Source organism: Nipponia nippon, unplaced genomic scaffold, assembly GCF_047370975.1.
Source record: "Nipponia nippon isolate SJK-2023a ecotype South Korea unplaced genomic scaffold, ASM4737097v1 scaffold_8, whole genome shotgun sequence".
NCBI classification, from domain to species: Eukaryota; Metazoa; Chordata; class Aves; order Pelecaniformes; family Threskiornithidae; genus Nipponia; species Nipponia nippon.
In genome coordinates, this window is record NW_028262402.1 from 1,862,677 (window position 1) to 1,875,327 (window position 12,651).

General features: G+C 38.4%; 1 protein-coding gene across 1 annotated transcript in view; it reads right to left on the reverse strand.

Moving 5' to 3' along the window:
- Positions 1-3,337: 3,337 nt before the first annotated feature.
- UGCG (UDP-glucose ceramide glucosyltransferase) overlaps positions 3,338-12,651 on the reverse strand; it is a 33,018-nt gene continuing 23,704 nt past the window's right edge. Inside the window, exons 4-9 of the mRNA XM_087742465.1 lie at positions 11,722-11,823; positions 11,176-11,288; positions 9,103-9,281; positions 7,754-7,840; positions 7,145-7,334; positions 3,338-5,791 (exon numbers count right to left, since the gene is read on the reverse strand). Coding sequence (XP_087598591.1) covers positions 5,621-5,791; positions 7,145-7,334; positions 7,754-7,840; positions 9,103-9,281; positions 11,176-11,288; positions 11,722-11,823 — 842 coding nt within the window. The 3' untranslated portion in view covers positions 3,338-5,620. The remainder of the gene's footprint in view (positions 5,792-7,144; positions 7,335-7,753; positions 7,841-9,102; positions 9,282-11,175; positions 11,289-11,721; positions 11,824-12,651) is intronic.

Here is a 12,651-nt window from a genome sequence, read left to right on the forward strand (position 1 = left end):
CCATTAATTCCAGCTGGCACATGGATTTGGCTGGGGCCCTTCCTTCCTGCCAGCAACAGGGGAAAAAGCTGGGGGATGTGGGGGGATGAGACAGAAACAAGCAGCAACCCACAAACTTCCATTGCGAGCTGTCTGGTTTGCACCTCTTACGTGATCGCCTACAGTCACGCCAACATTTAGGCAAAAGTACTTAGAGCTGATTAAGATCAAGAAGAGAAAGTATATTCTCCCCAGAAGCATGAACGACATGTAAGTAGCAGCCCACTCTTGATCTGATGAGAATGTAAGAAATAAAGCATTCCAAAAGCTGTGTTAGAGAGTATTAGAAATACTACTTTACTTTTTTTACAGTCTCTTACTTTACAAGAATAAGCTGATTAGTTATTTTAACCTGAACTAAATGTGAAGACAAGTATCACAAACATCTACCACTGAAAAGGCTAGTTATACACACTACTTTCCATACACAGACTGCAGGGTTTCAGCACAGTGAGAACATTTACAAGACACGAACCTAAAACTGCCTTTGAAAAGGAAGCACACTGGACATAACCTTGCAAGGTTACAGCTGAACGTTGACCAAGCCTTAGGACCCTCAAGACTGGCTGGTTTGCTTGTAGTTGAACAAAATGTATGTGAAGGGAGAACTGGACACAGATCTGCATGTAGGACTTATAACTGAAAACAGAGCCAGCTGTCAGCAGAAACTGCTGCAAAAAAAGAAATTTTCAGCAAAGATTTGCAACATAGTCAACAGCAACTTTCTACATGAAACAGGTAACTACACTCTTTAACACAAACATGGCAGTGGTTAAACTGGCCTGAAGTGCTGCATTAAACTTTGCTTCCCTAGTGAAAGGTTCAAATGCTAAGGACCAGTCAAGCAAGCGGTGAAAGCAGAATGTAGGGAATTTGACTATAAGAATTATCACTTGTTCTCAATTGTCTGAGCCTGCAATGTGAATTTGTTTGTGCAATGCAGAAGAGGTAACAACCTTTAAAGCAGTCTGACTTCAAACGCTCAGGATCTACAGGATATACAAAGCCAGTGGGGTTTAGTTCTGTGGGGTTTTGGGGGCTGTGTATTGTTGTGGGGTTAGTTTTAGGGGTTTTTGTTTTGTTTTTGTTAAAAGTACATCCCGGATCACTGATTTGAGTTACAGTGCAGTTCTACAACACTAAGGTAGGAATCATACACACCTTCTCCAAAGCCAACATAAAGGTGGAGACGACTTTCCTGGGGGAAGTTCTCATCTGCCCAGATATGCAGCACTCCCTGTTGTGGGGCATTTCTGTCATGAAATTTAGTTTAAGAGCTAAGAAAACACCTTTATTTAAACTCGTGCATTCACTCTGAATATCCAAGTTGTAGACCCATGCAGTATAATCTGACAATTAGTTAGAAACTTCAGTTTATTCATTTTCAGACCCAAAAGCTGGATTAAGTTTGAAATTATTGCTGTTCTATACACTGCCATCCTCTCTTCCAAGTGTTATTTACACAAACCTAGAGATTATTTAAGCTGAAGTCACTTTGTATAACTGTAAAAACTTTATCCATTGCCATGCAAAGCTTTAGGCTTCCTTAGCCTCAACAGCCAGAATTAGTGTCACAGCTGTTAGGGGCCCAGTTCAACCGAAGAATGGCTAGAGCTCAAACCCACCTTAAAATTAGATGATCAGAAATTAGGTGTGAGGATTCAAAGAAGCCCTTAAGAGGAATGAATCGACTTCCAGGAGCGACATATGAAAGCAGGCGGTTAGAAGGAGACAAACTTTTCCAGATGACAAAACAGACTGAGAGGAAATGCAGGTAGTCAGCATCAGGGGACAGAAGAGTGGCCATGAAAAGAATTCAAGTGGGAAAGATTTCATTTGAAAGCACAGAATAAAATCAAAACGTTATTTAATAGTAGGCAGGAAAATAATAAGAGGACTCAGGAAAGGGGATTTAGGTATTGTGCTGTGTGGCTGCAAATGTATCAAGCACAAAATACACTCAGGATTGTTGATGTTTCTATAACTAGTTTTCAAGTAATTCCAGTGGTGTTTGTTTCTGCCATGCCTCCCAAATTCCAACAACTTTGCCATACACACACACACCCACAAAGTTTCATGTGAAAATCTTAGTAAGTGTTAGGGAAGAGATAAGAAAAAGCCAAGTCAGATGATGGAACAAGCACGGAGTGCTTTCTTGGTGAAGTACCTCAAAGCAAAGTTATCAACACTGCTCCTCAGTTTCAACATGTTTTGTGGCAAAGATACCCATCTCTAAAACCTGAATCTAGGCTGACGAGACTCTAATATACAGTAAGGCAAACAAGCCACATGGCAAGCACAGGAGCTTGCCAATTAATAGGTAAACAGCAATAACAGCTATAAATTTGATCTAGCGCATTCCAGTCAAACTTCTTGTTATCTTGAACCCTTCGAGCACCACGTTGGGCACCAAAAAGGACTGTTGCAGTTTAACCCCAGCCGGAAAATAAGCACCACCCAGCCACTCACTCACTCCCCCAAAGTGAGGTGGGGGAGAGAATCAGAAGGGTAAAGTAAGAAAACTCATGGGTTGAGACAAAGACAGTTTAATGGGTAAAGCAAAAGCCATGCACGCAAACAAAGCAAAGCAAGGAATTCCTTCACTGCTTCCCATGGGCAGGCAGGCGTTCAGCCATCCTCAGGAAAGCAGGGCTCCATCACGCGTAACGGTTACTTGGGAAAACAAACATCATCACGCCCAATGTCACCCCCTTCCTCCTCCTTCCCCCAGATTTAGATGCTGAGCATGACGTCATATGGTGTGGGATATCCCTTTGGTCAGTTGGAGTCAGCTGTCCCAGCTGTGTCCCCTCCCAGCTTCTTGTGCACCGCCAGCCTCCTCACTGGTGGGGTGGGGTGAGGGGCAGAAAAGGCCTTGACTCTGTGCAAGCACTGCTCAGCAGTAGCTAAAACATCTCTGTGTTATCAACACTGTTTTGGTCACAAATCCAAACCATAGCCCCATACTAGCTACTATGAAGAAAATTAACTCTATCCCAGCCAAAACCAGCAAAGTAGTTAACAAGAAGTGGTTCCCTACCTGTTCAGTTGTGAGGTTTTTACACACTGAAGTTATTCTAAAAAACTAAGGATAACTCAAAATCAGATTTAAGCACACGAGTTAATTTCAGCAAAAATATAACATCTAAAATAGATGGTCCAGGTGTAAAAACTGAAAAGAAAGGCATTTATTGCTATGAAGATTAATTAGAAATCAAATCCATCAAAACTGCCATAAATACTTAAAGCTGTCATGTTACAGCATCAAAGGGCAAAAAAGACATGTATTCCAAACAGATTGTAGTCAAAATTTATTTTTAAATAAAAGAAGAAACAAGACAATGATTTTAAATAAACATGGTATATTCTACACATCTGTAGATCAACACAACTTTACATTAGCCATTTTTAACTTTTAGAAATTCTATTGCAGCATCTTCTACAACATTTGACAGTGTCAATTTCCATTTCATAATCAACTGAACAATACCCAAATGAAACTACTTGCTTAAGTGAAGCTTTATTTTTCGTGACCAAAGATGGCTCTACTAATACAAAAGCACCTGTTAAACAATTATCCCCACCTAATTTTTTAAAATGAAGTCAGTTCAGCCTTTTTTTGGTTCTGTTCCATTGCCTGCATAGAAATCAGCATAAAGCTAAGTCGCAAGCTAAGCTTCACTTCAGCAGTGCAATGAATGGCATCAAACTTCATGAAATAAATGAAGATACAAACATTGTCAGCAAAATTCAACTATGTAAAAAACAATATTAAAGCCAGAGTGTTTTCGTGGGTCACAACTAGACTAGCTTTCAGTGTGCGGCTTTCCTCAGGAAAAGTGCTTCTTCCTGATTCACATGAAAAGAATGAAGCATGCATCAAAAGCCTTTGTTCGTACAGAAATGCCCATTAAAAGAGTTCCATGGTATCATAAGGCAAAAGAGATATTAAGGTGGATGAAGCATTTTGGCCCAGAGTATGTTTTACAACACATACATACACATTACACTTGTGTAGCATATGACAGGTAAGGGATTGGCTCAGTAAGGTAAAAGTATTCATTTTTATAAGTACATGTCATTATTGCTAATATGCTACACGTTATCATCCAGCTTTTAAAGCTGCTTTGTTGGCATGAGCCTTGTAATTAGCAGCTCACATTCATGGTGGCAATATGCTATTCCATCTGAAGAAAAGTAAAGCAGCATAAATACAATTATGGAAAACAAAAGGCTTATGCAACATCCCTCTCTAGCTTTGTTTTGTTTTCTTAATTAAAAAGTGTTCGAAGAAAACAAGTCCAGTTCACCACAAATTAGGAAGTCTCACAATGAGGTTGGAAACCAAGCTACAGGGAGCAGAGACGGGAAAAACACGGCATGCATTATAATCTAGTCCTTTTAGTCATACCACTGGAATACAAAAGTCCAATTTAAAGGCTAGACTAACAGTAGAAGGCAAAAAGCCAAGAGTAGACTTAGTTTGATATTTAAATTAAGATTACAATTTTAATCAGTAACAGCAAACTCACCTGGCCTTTTTATACAGTCACAATATCTACTGCAATTGAATACTTAATTATGACTAGTATAGGTATGTATGTTCACTTTAAAAAGATATTAAATACCTGCATCATGAAATTACATTCTTAAGACATTGTGTAAGAAAATAGCTCATGTGTGAAATGTTTCTGAAACGTATTTCTGCTCCCTCTACCACCTACTATGTCCCACACACACACGCCACCCCCCACCCCCCATCAAAGCATTCACTCACAGGGAAAAACAAACACCCCTTAAAAAAGGATGGAAATATTGAAGGGGACCAGCTTGGCTAGTTACAGCACAGTGCTTAACAAGGTTCAAGACAGAACCAGATCAGAGTTGGCCAAAAGATGCCCACAATACATGCCTGACTGGTAATTCCTTCCAACTCATTCTATCAAACTCAGTCCACTTTTGGTTCATTGCAATGACTAAAGTATTTCATATATACATATAGACACAAGACTCCAGCTTTACTTTAGTTTGTTTTTGCAAAGCGTTTTTACCTTTCCATTCCTTTTGTTCTGCAGCAACTACAAGAGGTAGGCATAAAGCATTTAAGAGCTTCTTTCCCAAGGTCCTGTTACTAGCTCAGTTCAGTGGGATAAAACAGAAATCAGCTGTATTTCTGTGATTTTACTAGGTACAGTCTTGTACAATCCAGCTGGAAAATAGCTATGTGAACCCTGGATTTGCTAGGCTAGCACACCATGGAGTAAGAAGCTGTTCATATCCAGGTGGATACTTTTTTTTTTTTTAAAGAGTTTACTGCAGAGCATTCCTATAGAAAGTAGATGTCAGGACCAATTCTCTCCATTTCTATTTGTACACAGGAGCAAGGTACCATTTGGCCAAGACTACAGATGTATTTTCACAGATGCAAGTGCCATGCAAAAATAAATTAAAGAACAGATACCAAAACATACAAGTAATAAAACTACTGAAGGTAGATTTTCTTAAAAGTACTTATATAAACAATTTATAATACTTTTCTCCCCCCCTTCTCTTTTTGACATTCACAGTTATAAAGCTGTGGCTATACATCAAGAATTTCTTCTGCAGTGCCTCCACAACGTAATCTGTAGCGTCCTGTCCTCCAGCTAATAGTGGGGTCCCACAAAGCAGATAGGAAAATATAAATTGTCATGGATTCTCTGATGAACCAAGCTACTGCATAATCAAGTTTTGAAAAACACAGAGCACCACCCTAGGAATATAAAAAAAAAAAAAAAAAAGTATTTCAACATACTGATTATTCAGAAGAAATTTTAAAATGATTTAAAACATTTGTGTTACAGATAAATCTATTCTAAAGCTTATTATACAGATTTACATCAATAGTGTATTTTTTTATAAGCCAAAACCATTTTCCTCTTCAAGATATGATTACCCATATTAAACATGAGGACCTTGGCAGAATGACCCAGAAGGTTTGAAGAAAGACTTGTATGTAGAGCAAAAGGCAAGAAAAGTGTGATAATTTCACTTTTTTCATTTTGAAGCTTTGTAAAACTGTGTTCAAGCAGACACTGGGTTTTTGCCACAGACCCCAGAAGAAGAGCATCTAGACAGAACACTCCTGCATGTTCCCAGAGGAGTGAAATTCAAATAAACAAGACTTTGGCCTATTGCATAGGAAAAATGAGACGAAGAAAAAAAAGCTTATAGGCTCTCTATATTATCTGCTCCTTTGAGAATTTCCAGCTACACGCAGAGTTGGAAATCAAAGAGGCTTTAGAAGAAGAGTAGGCACAAAGCTCTTTTACATGCTGCAGATGGTGAGAAAAGTAATCAGAAAGGTGACTTAAACTGACCTTCTGGAGTCCTACAGAATCAACACAAGGCCTAACTTTTTATTTCCAGTATGTGTTAAGACTACTAAACAAATATTTTTCAGTATTATGAGAACTATTTGATAAGTCTGAATACACAAGTAATTCTGGATCAGATTTGGATGGAATATGGTCACAGCAGAAAGTAGTTTAAGTAGTTCCTACAGCATTAGAAGAACAAATGCTGTTCTGACTTGTGACATCTTTCTATATTACAAGTTTTTTGAGGCCTCACTTCTAGTGAGGGGAAGATTTTATTCTTAGAAGTAGGCTACAGCTGTCTTCTAAGTCCATTATTGCCGAAATAGAGGGAAAAACAGAGTACCTATACACCTCAATAAATACAAGACAAAGTGACAACTAAGATAAAAGAAAAAACCATAAAATACCACAAAGCTGTTGTTCTTGTACTGTTAAAAAAAAAGCTTAAAATTTCTGGATATGCCTAGGTAGACCAGACTGGAAACATGAAGATTAAGGGGACAGATATGCAAACTTTCAGAGCCTAGGTAGAGGCAGGTGCATATAGAAAACAAAATTACAACCAAGCACACTTACTCTTTTTCGTGCTACTATAACCAAAGCTGGAATACTGAGAAGTAACAGGATTTGACCTGTTATCTCCTTGATGTCAAGAGAATTATTTTGTTATAATTAGGCTTAGCTTTTTGCTGAAGTAGATGGCACTAGTAATTTTAATAACCTCCAAAGAAAGTGAAGCTACGTACCTGAACACCTTTTAGTTGAATATAGTCAAATATAAACCACGCCAAGCAGTGACACATGAAAAATACCATTATATCCCATCTAAACACATGATGAGCTGCCCATCCAATAACTAGACTGGCAACAAAGCACTCTGAGATTGGCTCACAAATTATTGTGGCAGGCAACATATTAATTCGCAGTTTGGCCCACCTAGAAAAAGACAAACAAATCAGTTCTGACTTTGCATTATTCTTTATGTCCTCCTCCCCCACCTCATCAAATGATGAGCCATCATGGTCTTTTCTGACAATGTTAGTTTAATCTCATTTCATTTACACCTCCAAATAAAATATTGCAAAAATTCTCCCCGTCAAAGATACTGCACATAGCATTTAAAAGGTACTAAGCAGGTTTTTTAATACTTGTATCACTCATACTTCTGTGGAAAGTCAGTGCCTCTCTCCCAATGCTAACAAGGACTGTGCATCAAGCTGTGCACTGGAACTTCAGCATTCTGGACATTAGATCAAATTAGCTTGGAAAATGTATTCCCTCTCATTTTCAGGTTATCCACATCAGAAGCAGGTGACAGGGGTGGGTGGGAGAGGAAGTAAGGATTAAAATTTTACCTGATCATTCTGGACTGAAACTGAGAAATAGAATATGAACCGGAGTTTTGCATTGCAACTTGCGTGGCCATTGCAAATTTCCAGCCCCTGAAAAATGAATGTATTATTATAAAAACACACAAATAAGAGATGCAAAAAACAACTAGAGAACAAACACCCAAGAATTTTATTAGGCTTGAAAAGTTTCTTTGGCATATGTGCCATATTATTACAATGGGTATAAGCAAAAAAATTAAGTGTATTTTATCAAGTCTCTTCATTGGAAAAGAGCAAATACCACTTGAATAATATTTAAACTTGGAAAATAATTAAATACTCAGAAACTTTTTTCTAAAGGAATTGACAATGATATGGCCTAATTATTTCTAAAAGACTACATTGATAGGACAAAGCACATGCCATAAGCATGTTTGCTGTACACATATGAAGCTCACCTGAACACCTATACTTACAGTATGTACCATGTGTTTAAAAAGAAGATTTAAACTGCACTTAAAGCAATAAACTTAGTTATCTGGACAGGCTGGATCGATAGGCCATGGCCAATTGCATGATGTTCAACAAGGCCAAGTGCCAGGTCCTGCACTTGGGTCACAACCACGCCATGTAACAATGCTACAGGCCTGGGGAGGAGTGGCTGGAGAGCTGCCTGGCGGAAAAGGACCTGGGGGTGTTGGTTGACAGCTGCCTGAACATGAGCCAGCAGTGTGCCCAGGTGGCCAAGAAGGCCAATGGCATCCTGGCTCGTATCAGAAATAGTGTGGCCAGCAGGACCACCGAAGTGATAGTGCTCCTGTATTCGGCACTGGTGAGGCCGCACCTGGAATACTTTGTTCAGTTTTGGGCCCCTCACTCCAAGAAGGACATTGAGGTGCTGGAGCGTGTCCAAAGAAGGGCAACGAAGCTGGTGAAGGGTCTGGAGCACAAGTCTTAGGAGGAGCGGCTGAGGGAGCTGGGGTTGTTTAGTCTGGAGAAGAGGAGGCTGAGGGGAGACCTTATTGCTCTCTACAACTACCTGAAAGGAGGTTGTAGCGTGGTGGGGGTCGGGTTGGTCTGTTCTCCCAAGTAACAAGCGATAGGATGAGAGGAAATGGCCTCAAGTTGCACCAGGGCAGGTTTAGGTTGGATATCAGGAAAAACTTCTTCACTGAAAGAGTAGTGAGGCACTGGAACAGGCTGCCCAGGGAAGTGGTTGAGTCTCTATCTCTGGAGGTATTTAAAAGAGGTGTAGATGTGGTGCTTAGGGACATGGTTTAGTGGTGGACTTGGCAGTGCTATGTTAACGGATGGACTTGATGCTCTTAAAGGTCTTTTCCAACCTAAACGATTCTATGATTCAGTCATCTTACCGATCAGCTATAGCTTTGGCCATAAAGTAATCTTCAGCAATATATTGTGCAAAAGCTATCAGTCCTCCAGCTTGGTCCAAGACGTCCTTCCTCATCAAGCATGACATTCCTGTTACACACTTAAAGCCAGTTAAGTTGGCTGAAATATACGACCTTGGATGTGAAGTTCCAAAATAAACCTGCCAAAACAAGATAAGGCTTTTAAAACTCTACATGTATTTATGCAAGTACTACCCACTGACAACTCTTTCCTCCAAAAACATTTGGAGGGCAAAAAGTGCTAGACGTGGCCAATTATGACGGTGCATTTGGAAAGATCTTTACCACCAATCTAAGAAATCTAGTCTACCACCAAATCTGAGAAATCTAGTAGTGATATTGGCTGTGTTTTTACAAATCTATATGTGGGTTTTAAATCCACATATTAAACTACCATATTCCATTTGGTATTTAATTTCTAATTTATTGAGGTTGTTCTCAGGGAATACATAGATTAAAAATCCATTAAGTAATTTACTAATAACTAGGATTAACATATCATTTGGTGATAGCTGACAGACATGCTGTCTCCTGCCCCTTATAAAGATTAACTGCATTACTGCATATATGTTCTTACAAACTTACTACATGGTTGTACAGAAGCAGGTGAATTTTTTTTACTTAATGAACTTGCTAACAGAAAGAGCAAAGAAAAAACTCAGATTGTTAGCAAGTCTTTTACAAGATTCAATAACTTAAAACTAGGAGTGTCCTATAAAGAGAGAGCAGGAATGAATGCTAGCACCTCTCACTACTATTCTTCCTATAGATGGCCTTCGCACTGGTCTTACTAATGCAGTAACTCATTCAAGAAAAGGCATGCTCATCTTGGAGTATACTGGATCTGGAAGCAAAAACACCTTCCAGGAACAGAGAGGCAGAAGTTGTAATTCTTGCTACTGTAGCATGTAGCAGTACTAACAGTTTTGTGCTATAGCTCCTTGCTCTTCTCTTGTAACAGGAAATTCAGACTTTCTGTCACCAAAATCACACGAGCTGCCCTCTCTCCATGCAATGAAGGAGTACTGAATTTCACTGCACTTTCATCTCTCACATTTCTGCCTTTGACACACATTAGTTAGCCTTGGGGCCAAAATGCCTCATACATGTCAGCTTAGAATAAAAGATAGTTTATTAAATTACATGCCTTGAGACACAAGGAACAAACAAGAAAACTCAACCTCTTCATTCTACAAAAGAGAACTTACTGAAAAAGAAGAGAGGGGAGAATAGGACAGAATGAGTGATATGAAGATGGTGGATAGGAATCAACTGCTCACTTTCTCTTCCAAAAGTAGTATTAGGAGACATGAAATAGCACTATAGAAGAACAAGGGTCAGAGTGAACAAGGTGGTGGCTCCTGTAACAGATAGTAGATCTATGGAACTTCCTGGTAAAGACAGTTATAGACGTTCAAAATCCATACGGACTCAAAGAAAGAATGGAAAAGTAAGAAATCTGTTCTTACTAAAATACTAATATACTGAGGATTAGTAAATATACAAGTCTGCTTCCTGCTCAGGAAGTCTCTCAGCTGAAAATTGCAGAAAGTTTAGACAGTATTACAGGAAAACAGGATGTAAGCCTTGCTTGTGTTCTACTCTCCTCAAAGGCTCTGCTTAGAACCCCTGCTGGAAATAAGGTACTGTGTGAGCTTGACTTTGCTCTGACTTGTTGTGGCCATTTCTGTGTTCCTTTTCAGACATCAAAATAGAATTAATGGCCCTTTCTGACTAGCCACTAGAAAGAGTTCTTCAGTTTTTAATTAATTTTTTTAAAAAATTAATCATTTTAATCCTCTAATCTTTATTGTTTGCACTGTAAACTTAAATATTGAATCAATGTTCAGAGCACCACAGTAGAATTTTGAAGCATTTAAGTTATCCTAGGTAGTCTGAAGTGTGACTGCAGCTGAAAATTAACACGTCTTCCCTCAAAAAGTGCAAGAGGCACTACACAACTTTTAGTCAGCAAGGTCTCGAAGAAAAAAAAAAAAAAAAAAAAAAAAAAAAAAGAGACAACATCGCACTTACCTGTTCAAGGGTAGCAGCAAAACCCTGTCTGTCTGCAACATAGGGAAGCCCATGGACCAAGCCTACTTTTTCAGTCATTTGATTGGCCATATCTGTCAGGGTGTCTGGTGTTACTATGTAACAAATGAAAAAGGGAGTTCATTGAGCAATTCTGTCATTAGCAGGCTACTGTATAGAGACACTAATTCCTCTATTACCAGTATCAAGAGCACATATATTTTGATGCACAGTATTTTGGAGCAACAAAGTTTCAGAAGAGTAGTAATAGTGATTAACATCATTATTATGATCAACAACAAATACAATGGTAACGGTTTGAACAGTATTTTTTAAATGGAATTTTCACCTTTAATTAGAGATTAAAGGTTATTTTAGAGATTAAGGTGACATTAGAGATTAAAGGTAATTTTTATACCATGGAAATATTTTTCCAGATTTCTAACTTTCATTTCTACGTGTATTCTCAGTCAAAATAATCTCCAACAACTGCTTGTTTACAGGAAGCAAGAGCAATGTAACAGTCAGCACATTACACCACACACCTACCTCTGATTCCACTATCACAAATCCATATGAGATCGTATTTGGCAACTTCATAGCCAGGCATTAAGTTGTTAATCTTGGGGTTGATGCCAACCTTCTTGCCACCTAAAAAATACAAACATCATACACAAATAATGTATGGGGTTTTTCTGGAATTCAGACTCAACACCCAAAATATTTAGAGATATTAACTGAAGAACAGTAAATGTTTACCCATGAATTCTTAAAGTCCACTTTTATGAAAAGAATTTAAAATTTAAGTATTTCTTCACTTCCATATTTTAGATCTTACTACAACTACACAGAGAATTAAAAGGAAAAAATATTTACATACTTCCTCAAAAGGGCAGGGTTACAAGGTTAATGTAATTAAAGGGCAGCAGAGCTACAAAATTTATTACTACATTCAGTAAGGTAAATATTCTCTACCTCTTAAGAGTACTGATTATGATCATTATACTCTACAGTAATTTTAGCAGACAAATGAAAAAGCAGCAGAATAAAGTGAGACACACTCTTTTGCTCCTAACTTAGAGAATGGTTCAGGTTTTTTTCATGTCAGAGAAAAAAAAAAAGAGACATTCTACTACCTAGTTCTAATATACCTTACCTCCTCTAATTCAAATGTAAAGTGAAGAGAGCCCTACAGTCTAAGCTGATGAAAATGAGTTGTTGCAGGACCTCAAACTCAAATACAGCCACAACTCCAAGTCACTTCCTACACATTTAGTTCAGTGCAAAGACAGAATATCATAGAATCATAGAATCGTTAAGGTTGGAAAAGATCCTTAAGATCATCGAGTTCAACCATTAACCTAGCACTGCCAAGTCCACAGCTAAACCATGTCTTTAAACTCCTGTATTTCAGATTTAGAAGTAAAAAGTTGTGGGGGTTGCATAAATCATTCTTCCTAGAGTTTTTTTTGGACTGAT